Source organism: Dryas octopetala, chromosome 9 (genome assembly GCF_963921425.1).
Source record: "Dryas octopetala chromosome 9, drDryOcto1.1, whole genome shotgun sequence".
NCBI lineage: Eukaryota > Viridiplantae > Streptophyta > Magnoliopsida > Rosales > Rosaceae > Dryas > Dryas octopetala.
The window spans coordinates 6,988,713-7,003,406 of record NC_141374.1 but is presented as its reverse complement, the minus strand read 5'-3'; the positions used below and the strand labels follow the sequence as shown (position 1 = coordinate 7,003,406).

Genomic DNA, 14,694 nt, shown 5'->3' with positions numbered 1-14,694 from the left:
TTGTTTTTTTTTTTTTTTTTCAAATAACATAATTCTAGACTTGAAAGCCAATTAATGGTCCATCATGTAGATTATCCTCAACTGCCAAATTAAGTTCATCTTCCTATTGAGATTCATTCACAAGAGCATCTTTGAGATTTCAAATTTATAGGGAGAAGGTGAGATTGGTGACTCTTGCTATATTCACATGCCTAGCATAAAAGTTGCACACATATTAATTGTGGGTTGCTTTCACAAGTGCTAAGAGTCAATACAAAATGGAAAACTGATTTTAATTACTACTAGCTAGTAAATAATTTATGGGAGGGTAGGTAGCATTTTGATGAAAATCAATTCAAAGTTGTTTTCTAACTCTTGGATCTGTTTGGTTTTCAATAAGCAAATTCATCTTCACAAGAACATAATTCTAGATTTGAAAACCAATTAATGGTCCATCATGTAGATTATCCTCAACTGCCAATTAAGCTCATCTTCCTATTGAGATTCATTAACAAGAGCATCTTTGAGATTTCAAATTTATAGGGAGTTAGAAGGTGAGATTGGTGACTCTTGCTACATTCACATGCCTAGCATAAAAGTTGAACACATATTGATTGTAGGTTGCTTTCACAAGTGCTAAGAGTCGATACAAAATGGAAAACTGATTTCACTACTACAACTGTGGGGGTTTTAGATTGTGGAGGGTTAATGTATTATAGAAACCTGATGGAGTTTAAGAATTTAAATTTTAACTTTGGTCATATTTGACTGCAAATCCATGTCAGCATTCAATTATTTATTAAGGTCTATGTTATCTTTTTTCATTTCTTCCCTTTTTTTTTTTTTTTTTTTGTGTCTTTTCATGTATCTATTTCTTATTTTATGTATATTCATAATTTCATTAATTATGTCACATTTATTATCCTAAAATAGTATCAAATTATGATTGATAACATCATGGGGCTTGATAGATGCAGCTCATTTTTGGATGTTTCGACAAATGCACGCCAAGGTTGAACCTGCAATAATGTATCTAAATAGGTCATTTGCAAGTGCCTCACTTCGACTCTATGTCCAATCCTAATGATAGAGTCATTTGCAAGTGCATCAAGATAGGTCATCTCAGTCAACCATGCGAGGATTGCGAATTTGAAATACGAATCGAGATTGAGCAAATGGTTTGTTGGCACCCCGTTCATCTTGGACACCCTGATTGGCCACCGCCTCATAAAAACCAATAATCGATGTGTAAGTGTAATGTTGTTATCGTTGTTGTTTATGTTGCCATTTCGTTTTACGTGTAATATGTAAATTCTCTTGTTTGGATAAATGTAATTATAATGAAATTTAAATACGAAATTTATAGTAGTTTTATAAAAACGTGATGGTGATGGTGGCAACAATAAAAATGATGTTTGTGGTGAGTTGACAATAATAGTAGAGGTGATGGCCCACGGGCGGTGGGAGAAATGGTGGCGGCGAAAATTGGGGTGTTGGAGGTGGCGGCAGCGGCATTGGCATTGGCGGTGGTGGTGATGGTGGTGGCGGTAGCGGTAGTAGTGGCAGGGGAGGTGGTGGCCGGCAGTGGCGATGGCGGTGGCAGCGGCATCGGTGGCAGTGGTAGTGACGGTGGTGATGGTAGCTGCAACATGGTGGTAGTTATGGTGGTATTGTGATTAATTGGCAAGGTGATGGGTGGACCGACTGTCTTTTTTTTTTTTTTTTTTTTTGTAAAAATTGGAATTTTGAAAATAACGCAAATTTAGGTGGAATTTAAACTTAGAATTTACAGTCCTCAAATATCAAGTTTTTTTTCATATAGAATTTACAAAATTCTATATTTATGGATCCAAACAAGGAAATTAATTAGAACATATAATTTCTTAAATGCTGAGTTTTATTTAAATTTCAAGTGTTTTTTCTCCAAACACACCAACTCTCATAACCAAATTCTAAATTAAAAAAAAAAAAAAAAAAAAAAAAAAAAAAAAAAAAACTCTTAGAACGGGGCACGTGCATGACTACTCTTCCATCAAACAAAACCCAAAACTGTTTAGCAGGATCAAAACATCTTTATTTTCATCCGCTTAGTAAAAAAGAGAAAAGATTCTAAAAAAAGAAAAAGTTACATCGATCGTTTTCATCTTAATTAGTAAGTAACTGGTACAGGATGTGATATTGTACCGTAACGATGTTGACATAGAAGAAAATGTTGGTTAGGTCAACGGTGCAACGTGAGTTGACCAACGACCCATGCAAGTGAAGTTTTGTGGAAAGAAATTAAGGGGAGCATTAAAAAGTGCAGCTAGCAGCCATCTTCAAGGCTCACGGGTTATATGATATGAAATATCAAAAAACTTGCTACAAAAGGAAGTAAAAGCTTGTTGTTAAACCTAACATTAATTATATTGTTGCATTTGCATTATTGGTTTATTGCATGATATGTACGTACGTATGCATATATAGCTGTTGTTCTCAACTACAGCTGTGCTTGAGCCTGATTTTTGTGTCAAAACTTTTGTCTCGTGCACTCTCAACTTCTCCATCTCCATATATATGAAGCTCAGGTTTCACCACTTGGCACCTTCCCTCACTCTCCACTTGCTGCCCTGTGAGAAATTCCTAATTACGTACTCATTTTAATGCAGGGCCCAAATTTTTCGGATTCGGGCCGGGGGCTTGAATTATAGAAGCCCAATAGGGCTTTCGGGCCGGGCCAGGCCGGGCTTGGGCTTTAATACACAAGCCCAAGGCCCACCCATCGGGCTTTGGCTTGCGAGCTTGGATGGCCGGGCCGAGCCGGGCTAAGCCTGAACGGGCGGCCCAAAAATGGGCCCAAAGCCTATTTAGACACATATATCTTCAAAAATAAATACAAGATTTTGACTATGTTGTGATTTGAACATGAGACCTCACATAGCAAGGTTCAACTCTCAACCAACTGAGCTGACTAGTTTATTTGTTAAGTTTGTGAATCATAACATATTTAATAGCTCTTTCGTTTGTTTACTTTAATAAATTATTAATATGTTTATTAAGTTATTATATAATACTATTATGTTAGTAATAGTGTAATACCATAAATAATAAAATTTTAAAATTATATACAACATTACAATTATAATAAAACATAAATGTACATATGTTTTATTATATATTTTATTACATATTTTTATAAACAAATGATGCAATTGTGTTGTCAACAATTCAAACCGTTCAAATTTTAGTTCCTCACTCAAAGATAATTTGTGCAAAAAATTAGCTTAATCAGAGACGTAAAAGTGACATAATGGTGGTCGAATTAATGAACGATCGTGGTTTTTCTAATGATGATCGAATGGGTAGATGAATTTCGATTTAGCCGATTTTTTGTATGGATGATCTTTTGAACATAGAAAATGAACGAGTCAGATTGTTGAAATCATGTTGTGGTCTTCATAATTATGGAAACAACAAGGTTTCAACGGGAAAGTTATTAGAATTATACTCTTTTAAGTGTATTTATATGTAGAAGCTCACATATCGATCGTGTTTTCAACGATCCGAACCGTTCAAGTTTTAGATCCCCACTCAAAGAGAATTCTTGCAAAACATTAGCTTAATCGGAGATGTAAAAGTGACGTAACGGTGGTCGAATTAATGAACGATCATGGTTTTTCTAACGATAATCGAATGGGTAGATGAATTCCGATTTAGCCGATTTTTTGTAAGGATGATTTTTTACTATGAAAATAGAAAATGAAGGGTTCAGATCGTTGAATTAATGAATTGACGATCGTGGTTTAATAACTTTAATTATAGTTGTATTATAAAAGTTTTATATACACATGTACAATTATGTTTTATTATACTTGTAATGTTGTATATAATTTTAAAAGTTTATTACTTTATTATTTATGGTATTACATAGTTTACACTATTACTATTTACTAACATTATAGTATTATATAATAACTTCATAAGCATATTAATAATTTATTAGGATAAACAAACGAAAAACCTATTAAATATGCTATGATTTCCAAATTGGGCTTTGGGGCGGACCTAAACGGGCCGGGCTTCGGGCGGCCCATAGGTTTCAAGGGGATGACCCAAGCCCAACCCAAGAGACTTTCAGGCCAGGCCGGGCCGGCCCAAATTTCGAGCCAAATCGAGCTTCGGGCCTAATGAGCCGGGTGAGCTTCGGGCCTTGGGCTTTTTGGTGAGGCCTATTTTAATGTCTACTTGTATGCATGTTAATTAATGATTCATTCCCCATCTAAAGAAAGTTGCAACATTATTGAGTTCCCCATGCTTCAATAATTTGAATTGTCCATTTTTTAAGTTTTACTTAAAAATGGTCCTTAACAAACAAAAATTAATCAACAAATCAAAAATCGATTAGCTATTTATTTCTGATTATAATTATTTCAATAATTTATCATTAATAATATATTGAAATCTACTTATTTAATTATAATTAAATCAAAAATAATTTATTTTGGCCTTTTGACGTATTTAGTTTAGACTATTTATTATTCCATTTTCATCATCGAATGATTATTCGATTCTTTTTCCTTTATGTGGATTCCATCCAATTCAGGAGCACTACCAAAGTGTTTTAAAGAAGGGTTATTCTAGCCGCTCGTTTGCAATCAGTTTTGCTAAACCGATGATTTACGCCTAACCATGACATTACTCTACCACTAAGTTAAAAGGACTTGAATCTAAAGGATCTACTGCTGGATATATACCTTTGGCGGCTAATCCTCTTGATAGTATGGTAAAAACATCTAAAAGAATATAATAAGAATTTGACTCCTTCATGCATGCTCCACTTGGCTCGGCTGGATATAGCTCAGTTGGTAAAACTCTGCTCTTGCAATTGGGTCCTTGCGATTCACGTACCATCTCGTTTTCATTGTTGTTGTCACTACCACCACTATTATATATCACTGTTACCTACATTCTTTATATATTTTATGATACCTAATAAGTTAGCTAAATAAGAAACTTTTACAAATTCAAAATTTTAAAATTTCGTCATTTTAAAATTGCTTAATCTTTCCAAACTCCATCGTCCACACATAATGAAATACCGAATTCAATTATGTTACATGTGTCATATTGTAGCACCCATCAGTTACGTGCACTCACCAATTGTGATTATATGATAATTAATATAGGGAACAAATTTAATTAGCAAAATTGATTTTTTCATGAAGCACCACCTTGAATTTTCATTAATTCTCAATGCATGAACTATGATACTCTCTCACTCCTAGTGAATAATGGGTACAAATCCCCATATATATGCACTATATATGATCCCCATTGATGGCCTATGAAACTCTCTCTCTCTCTCCTCAAGAATAATGTGTATATATATACACACGTACCCAAACAAAAATTTCAATCCCCATATGAAGCTAACCATCCTATCGATCTATGAGTTAGACAAAAATTTCTCAACCCAAAATTTTATTGAAATATCACACCAAATCGAGATTTTAATATATACTAGCTAACTAGCTATTGGTCCAGTGATGTTTCTCTCCACTTTATAGAAAGAGATTCAAGTTCAGATTTTTCTTCTCCCCATACGAAATAAAATCGGAATTTCAATATGGAAGGTAATCACAATCTCTTGTGGCTTGCCACATTAAATACTTTGTAATAATCCCATGTGTTGCTTGTTTTAGTATTTTAGCTCGATCAAGATGATAAGAGTTTTACTAACATTTTTTTTTTTTTTTGGTTATTTATATGAATAATGCTATATTTACCAACATTTTTATATCATATTTTTATACCATCTTACGTGTCATTATTTTACTGGACAAAATTTTTCTTTTTCTTTTTAGATTTTTGTTTTTATTTTTTAGTATCCAATGCATGAATGCCATGTAAGTTGCCACATAAGGTGGTATGAAATTATGGTATAAAAATGTGGGATGTCTAGCATTACTGTATTTATATTACTATCTTTCTTTTCATGGATCCAATTGAGTATATATCCTCTCTCTTTTTTTATCAATAACAATTGCCCATGAGGCATGAACTCATAACTTTTTCCCACAAACAGACTGTTATTCACTAGACCAAATAGTCATTGGTTTGTTAAAGGAAAATGCTAAGAGTTCCAACTTTTTTTCCCAACATTTGTTTTCCTTATATGTCATTATTTTATTGGACATGATACTTTTTTTATTTTTTAGGTTTTATTTTTTATTTTTTAGTGTTCAATATATGAATGTCATGTAGGTTGGAAAAAAAAAGTTGGAATCCTTAGCACTACAGTTTTTTAAAACTATGTTTGGTATGATTTGAATCAAACAGTTTTTCAAATACCTAGCATATTTTATGTATTTCTATAAGAATACAATGTTTGAGTTACACAACAAAAGTTACCTTCCCTCAATAAAGCCATAATACTCTAATAAAAGAATATAAATAAGTACCGAAATTTCATTTATAAGATTAAACTTGAAATTTCTAAAAAAGAAAATAATTAGTTCTTTATGCATAAAGAATCATTCCTCCTTGAGCTTAAAGTGACCAAATCATAATTTAACATGTGTTAACTATTTTGTTTTTTTTTTGGTCCGAAGTTGTTAAGTTACTACTTCATGCAATATATGGTTTGTTTTTATCATTTGAGTTTTTGCTAAGAAGTAATTTTAATGATGTGAATGCAAAATTTTCAATTTAATTTTCAGAGGTGGGAGATTCAGCAAGTTTTGATATATGGCAACGGGTGCTTGTTTCTTTTGTGCCGTTGCTCTTTGTCTTCTTCATGGCTGCGTATTGTATGTGCATCCATAAACAACCATTCCAAGATAGTTAGAATTTAGAGAGTATTATAAAATTATAAATGTGTTCCCAATTCCTTTCAACATGTCATTAATTGTAGCAACAAACTACTAAGTTCACAACTTTGATTTTGTGTTACTCATTAGGGCGCTTACCAATTTTCTTTTTTAATACCTTCATTGAGTGCTAATTAATATTGGTACCATCACAAAGTTTATTAAGTAAGAATTGAGGGAAATAGTGAAGAGACCAGTGAAGAAAGAAAATTGTTAAGGGAGATAGTGAAGAAACCCAGCCTTACACTAACAATTTAAGATTGCTAGCCATAATAATAATAATAATAACCTTTCAAGTTCAAAACAAATTAATTTTTCTAAATTTTCAGACATGGTTAATTTCTAATAAATCTATGTAAATGGTTGATATCATTCCTTAGAGAAATGGTTAATTTTCTAAATTATCTAATATTATCATTCTAATAAAATTCTTGATAAATATGAAATATTAATTGAATTGAATCAAGAAGATTTATCCTACTACAACCTTATATGCAAGTTTGACAACTGCGTACAACTCAAGTCCTAATGTGAGCACTCTTGGCACAATTCACTTCGAGTATTACAATTAAATTGGACACTAATACAAATATAACAAAGGTTTATCCCAAGTAAAAATATAGGTTTGACCTATCCAGTGGCCAAAAATATATATATATATATATATATATAAGTTTGACCTATCCTCATGATTGGACTTACAATAGTCCGATTTTATATAGTGCACCAAACACAGGACAATACTCTTGCAATCCAATCCAAAATAATAATAATGCCATGGTAAAAGTATATAATTCCTCACATTCTCTCCAGTGAATAAATAAACCATAGTGGCATTCTAAAATGTAAATAATGAATCCTTAGTGAGGTCCTCTAATCAACCTCTTGACCTATGTTTATCCTAACTCATTCCTCACCCTCTCTCACCACTTTGGACTCAAGCCCAAAGGCTTATTGCTGTCTATAATTTCTCCATTGCGCAACAATAGATACCCAATCACATGTCAAACAAGCCTTACTTTGGAAGCTATTTTCATTCTGTAGTGAATCTACTACTACCCTATAAGCTCCAGTAAAAATCAGAAATGTTTTCAACAAGCATAAGCATCAATTATTTCTCCATGCATAAAAAAAATAAAAAATGCATGTACGTGTGTATGTAAGTGAATATACGCAAAACCATGAGCTTTTTGGCTGATGAAGCCAATGGCAAAAACCAAGAAACAAATGTTCCATTCCAAATTGAAAAATCACAATCCGGAAACAAGCTTTCTTTTTATTTAAGTACATATCTATTTTGCTGATGTGCTCAGCAAGCAGCCTGAATGACCAAGGAAATAAGAAAATGTATATTATTTGGTATACCTGAAAAAGTCATACTCAGGGAAGAAAACAGAATACTTGTCCGGCAAACTAAGAACTTGCACCGAAAACACGAATTCTATGTTCAATCGGGGCCCGGCAACATGGGCAAGTGGCTTTTCCTTTTTTCCCATAATCATCATTGCAATTGGCACACAGAACTTGATGAGCACATGGCAGGAAAACAACAGAGACTTCATCTTTCATACAAATTATGCATTCCCTATCACAAGTCACTTCTTTCTCTGTAGAATTCTCCAGGTTATCCAATTCACGAAGCAGCTTTGCAATTGTTTCTCCTTGGGGTTTTGCACCCTCAGAGATTCCTTTTGGCAAAGCATTTGATGGATGAAGCAATTCGGTAGATTGGGCAGATGCTTTTAGACGTGAGAGTTCCTGCTCAAGTCTTTGGAGATCATCCTTGTGACGCTGGAAATCTATTTCTATCTTTAGGCGCAAAGCCTCAAGCTTTCGTTTATTAGCAGCCTCAGCTGCTTCCTTTGAACGTCGTCCCTCTTCCACTTGTGCCAAGGCTTCCTCCTTAGCCTTCAGCTCCTGCCTCCATTTCACCTGTATGTGATAGGTCAACTAAAATGATCCTTTACTATTAAAGTGAAATAACCTATTTTTTACTACAGCATAATGTGGAGAAAAAAATAATAATAACTTGCTCTAGAGCAGTATGGAAGCTCATCAATGCAGACTGATTTACCTTCTACAGTAGAAAAAATAATAAGTTAAAATAGAGTTGAAGGCTCAATATCGAAAACACAGACTATATAGCATATAATTATAAGAACCGAGACAGGATTGGAAAGAAGAATTTCAAGACAGAAAAACAGTGCAAGGCAATTGAGTTAGAGTGACACTATTGCTACCCACCAACTGCTCACCCCATCACCTTTAAAAATATTGAATTATAAATTTATCCTTTTATAAAATTACTTACAAGGACAAGCTTCAATTTAACAAAAACAACAACTAGGTTTGCTATGGCACCCCAGCCAAGGAGCACATCCTCTAGGAGCGGCTGCCACCATTGAAAGTTAACCCAAAAAAAATGGTAGGCAAGGGTTTATGGGTGCTTTGAAAATATTGGTAGGTAAAGTAGGCACTTATGTGAGAGTGGTAATAGCGTCACTTCTAATTTATCATTATTAATTTACCTAAAAAACAAAAGTGAAAGGGAAGAAGAAGAGAGAGAACGGGATAAAAATAGAGGCTTATAGAAAGGGGAAATTAAATCATTTATAATTAAGTGCCTAAAATAATAAAATACAAAAATCGTAAATAAAGCCCTAATAATTAATTCCTAAATTAAAATAAATAAAGACAACATATATAATTATATTTCCTAGTTTATAATTTATAAATATATATTTAATAAAAGAAACCTAATTTCTATGCTTGGGCATATCGCTAAAATAAAAACAATTTTCTTCTTGCATCCCTCATTAGGGGTTATGGCAAAACATTTGATTTATCATTTATGAATTATGACAGAAATTTGCAGTTAATTATGATGATTAGATTCTTTTTGCATATCTGCAATGTTTCAGATACAATAGAAACATAATAAATAGGGATATAAGATACCCATTACAAAAAAACATAAGCTTAAAGCATGCTCAAACATGACTAACATATTGGTTTTCCATCAAATTAAATCACCTAAAATGTGACCTGATTGATGGTTGACTGGAACTTCATTTTCTGACTTATATGATAAAGAATAAAAAGAAAAAGAAAAACGAACCTTGATAATATAATTATTAATTACATTTAGATAAGGAGTAAATAGAATCTTTTTTCTATTTTTTGATACAAAGGAAACCATATGGAAGGGGGAGGTTGGCACTCTGGTTTTGGGCACAGTGATTTGAAATTTCATATGCATATTCCTAGATAGAGTTATATTGCAATTTGCAAAAAACTGCACTAAAAGGGACCTAGGCAGCTTTATCACAGCTTTGCATTTTTAAACTCAGGCAATGTTGGGTTTAAGTGTATTCAATAGATTAGTCCCACACTTGAATGCAGATTTCTATTAAAAAAATCTAGCAATCTAGCAATCCATTAAAAAAGATGGGTGGACATCTTATCATAGAATGCTCCAATCATCCAGGATCTACCAGGATAAAAAATTAAATACTTTCATTTTCTTACTGGAAACTACAGACTTGGGCATAATTATAAGTGAACAATAATTGAAAACTTGGCATGATTGATGATTCTGTTTTTTTCTACATTGTAATTGAGGAAAGAATGAATTCTTATAAAAAAGAATTGAGGACAGAATAAATTTCTTCCAGTGTATGAGCGGCTAAGGCCTCAGCCTCAAGAGTAGGTTTTGGGGGTTGAAAAATTTAGATATCACCTATGCTAACTTTGACTTATGCCGTCCTACCTTTAATAATCTCCCCATCCCACCCCACTGAAAAGAAAAAAAAAAAAAAAAAAAAAAAAAAACCCAATCCTCTTGAACAGAGATTACAGAACAACCAAAGGTATGTCCAAGAGAAGTAACTGGTTGCATCCCCTCCCCCTTCAGTTAAAGACCATTGGTCCAACTCAATATTTTAGTTTCAACAAAGCATAACACAATTTATAACATCTTCAAGCATGACCCCCCTAATTATTGGCTCATCCAATGACATGAGTTGCTTTTAAATTCACAACTGAAGTTCTGTAAGTACAATAAGCTAAAATTATGACTAACCTAGAATAAGACTGCAGAACATTTTAAAAAACAAAAGGGAAAAAAAAGAATTCCAATCAGTTTCCGCACCTATAGGCAACAATAACAGTTCCAGTGATTCACAAAGACTGGTAAACTAAAATTTAGAACCAATTCAGACCCCAGAACCAACCTGAATAAATTGACCAGTCAGAGCTATAGGAAAACATCTAGCTAGAACAGAGTGCACGATTTATCATGATAAAATTTTAAGCCAACAAAAGTATACATAGCAACCAAGTGACAAATGATGGATTACATGATAACATCAAGTATTCCAACCTTCATGGAGCTACAACAATACTTCAGTACTTCACCAGTGCATTTCTAGACCACTCAATCAACAAGTGACTTCTTAAATAGAGAAAAATTATAAGAAAAAAAAGGGGGTCTGAAGCTCCAGAGTCACCATCATAAGCATATTGGCCACCTAGATGTACTGAACTAGCACTTATAGCAAAAGAAATAAAGCAAACAGATGATACACCTAAGGTTACAGCCTAGGATCCTTGACTTCTCCATTACTCTAAACCAAACTTTAGAATAGAAAGGTTTTAGATGACAGGGAGCCTTAGCTTACACATTGTAATATGTAAATTATTGCTTCATATTCAATGATGTTCGCTTCAATTAACTTTGTTTATCTTGTTCTGAAACTGTGAGACTTCTTTAAGTTTCAAAATTGTTGTTGAAGTGGTTGCTTCACTTAAATGACTTGTTTGAAACTAAAAATTTGGTTCTAACCAAGGGGTTGCTTGACTTGGTACAAATCACATGAACATGTCCTTAAAAAACCAGACACATGAACAACCAGTAAATTTGAAGAACATGACCATGACCCTATCTACCAAGGAACATGTGAGGTGTGCATGCATGTGCAAACATATTCACAAACCTCAGCTTCTTTTTGATCCTGCTTGATCCGAGCCAAATGTTGTTGCAATTCTGAAATCTTCTCTTTCTCCTCTGCAATCTCTTCCTGCAATTTAGTTTTTTGTTTCTCCCAAGCCAACAGCCTCTTCAGGCACTTTTTCTCCCTCTTTGCAACCTCCAAGCAGGTTGTGACTGACTCCGATGCACTCAATTTAGAAGCCTCCATCTCTGCTCTGATTTCTGCATTCTCTGTCTCAAGCCGTCTCACAGCCGCATTTGCCCGGTCCACTTGACCACTGGCCTTTCTTAAAGCATTCTCCATCTCCGAGAGTCTCTTCATGGTTGTGTCCTCAAGAGTTTGTTTCCCTTTCTTCAACCTTTGAGTCTCCTCCCTTTCCATCCTCAGCATTTTAAGCTCTGTCAGATCATGACTAAGCTTTGTTGCAGCTTGCATAGCCTTCTGGTGAGCCCACTCCTTGCGCTCCTTAACTTGCTTCTCAAGCTCTTTAACCTGATGAAGTAGTGTTACTATCACCTCATTCTTTTGATCTTCCCCCACAAACTCCAAATTCTCATCCAGATTCAAATCACGAAATTTACTCAACACTGAGTTAACAACCTCCTGGCTCTTTGAATTTCGTGAGTCCTCAGACTGCGGAACTGAAACTTCAGCCCCCAATGCAAGCGGGACATCCCCACTTGTCAAATTGCTTAGGCAAGGCTGCGGTTGTGCATGTAACTGCTTCGAGTTTGCTCGAAAACCAGCTGCAAACATTGCAACATTCCTTTTCAACAATGACTTCATCGAAGGAGAAAGATTAAACCTCTTGGGACACTCAATATCCCTTTGCAAAGTTAACTCAGCACCGTAAGAGAAAAACCCATGAACTGGAAACTCCGAACCTCCCCCACTTCCAAATCCCCAGCCACCATGAAACCTACAAAGCGCCGGGGCCATAACACCAACCGGATGGTTACCATTACTACCACTCTCGACATTACCAGATGCAGGGCTACCATTTTCATTACCTGCACTCGGAAGCATCGGAATTTCCATAGTACTCGCTCGACCCACATGAAGATCACTCATAAGCAAACACCACATGGCATCACCTTTACTCAAATGTTGCCTAACTTGTTGCAACATACACACCATACCTGCAAGCGAATACTCCTCTAACTGCCTCAAATCAGCAAAAACTGGTTCAGAATCATCCGAACTCCCATTACTGCTACCACAACTACTATTCAGATATGCCAATGAATTATGCAAAATATTGGTTAACACATCCATGCCACCATAGCAGTGCCCATTTCTCAATATCGCTTTTAGCGCAACGTCCTCATCATAACCCAATGCAACTAGCTTAGAAATAGCCTCATTGTACAAAATTTCCAAATTTTTCAACAGAATCTCCTCTAATTGTTCCTCAGTGCAGTACCCCCACCCGGTCTCGTCGAAATTGGAGTTAGAGCTTGGGGTCGTCGAATTAGGGCTTTGGGTGGAATCGTTGTTAGAACCCAGATGGTGATTGAACGGTTTGAGACCCGATTCGAGTATGGATTTGGAGATTGATGCTCTATCCAAGTGACAACAATAATCGAAATCGGGTTTTGTGGATCGCGGCCTCCGATTTGTACGGACGTGCTTCTCTCTCACAGTGCAACCCATTGTGTGTGTATATGAATCAATATAAATAGCTGTATCTACAGGCCGCGAGAGAGAAAGAGAGAGAGAGAGAGAGAGAGATTAACAACAAAAATGGTTAAAATAAAAAATAAGAAGTGGGAAAATTACCGAGAAAGAGTATTGAAAAATGAAAATGATCGGAATGAGAATTTGAGAAGCTACTCACAGGAAATTGGTGACGATCGATCGGCGTTTGGTTGTTGTGGTCTGAGAGTTGCTGAATGAAAGTGAGAGAGAAAGAGGAGAAGGGAGAGAGGCATAAGAGGAGGGCATGCAAAACAGCAAAGCTTATTTCTTGGTTAGTTGTTGGGTGTGTGCAGAACCACGCCACACTGGGTACGACCAATTGGTTGTGGGCCACCCGCCAGTTCCACACAGGCTTCAACTCTTAACTTTTGGGCCAATTCCAGCCATCTATTAACTTTAGGGCCTGTTTATTTCGCTCGATGAGTTTCACGGGAATGCTTCGTTCTTTGGAGATGGTAAAAAAAGGCCCACATCCACAATTTTGTTATTTTGAAATGTTTTAGTGATTTATAGAAATTTGCTAATTATTTACTATAAAACATTAAGGTTCGTTGACTTTAGATACCAAATTACAATGTTTTTTCATTTTAACTCCTAAAACATTTATGTTATTTCACTTTTGAATACTAAATTTCAATTTATGTACCAACTTTAAAAAATATGGTTATACTGTGACTGTCTAATAGTCATAACTTTTTAATTAATTTGTTATTTTTTTAATATTTGCAAGGCTTAAACTTTAATGTTTAATCTATGAGTTATAGGAATTCATCCCCCAAACCTAAATTAAAAGCATTAAACCTTTATAAAAATTTAAATTTGTATGAATTTGAAACAGTTACAACTGTCACAATTGTGACTATCGAACAGTCACAACTGTATAGCAAACCAATTTGTGACCTAATCCAAAATGTCTTGTTTTAGGTTAGTACATAAACTAAAAAAACTTAGTGTCTTACTGCTTTGCTGAAAAACTATTGATATTTGGTATTTAATCCTAATTTTCTAAAAACATTAATACTTTTTTTTTTTTTAAGTAAATGACTTTAGATAGACTTTGCAACGGGTCGTGTTTTTGCTGGTTTGGGTCATATACGACACAACTCGTTAAGTTAACAGGTGAACACAACACTACCTATTAAGATAACGGGTGAAAAAAATAATGCCAACAAGAACAC

General features: G+C 34.6%; 1 protein-coding gene across 1 annotated transcript; it reads right to left on the bottom strand.

Annotated features, from left to right (window-relative positions):
- Nucleotides 1-8,036: 8,036 nt before the first annotated feature.
- LOC147273513 (MND1-interacting protein 1-like) lies at nucleotides 8,037-13,786 on the bottom strand. The gene is made up of 3 exons (XM_086228050.1): nucleotides 13,656-13,786; nucleotides 11,822-13,506; nucleotides 8,037-8,759 (listed from the first exon to the last, which is right to left on the bottom strand). Exons 1-3 carry the CDS (start codon nucleotides 13,747-13,749, stop codon nucleotides 8,241-8,243), a joined length of 2,298 nt encoding a protein of 765 aa, XP_086084176.1. The 5' UTR covers nucleotides 13,750-13,786; the 3' UTR covers nucleotides 8,037-8,240.
- Nucleotides 13,787-14,694: the final 908 nt, after the last annotated feature.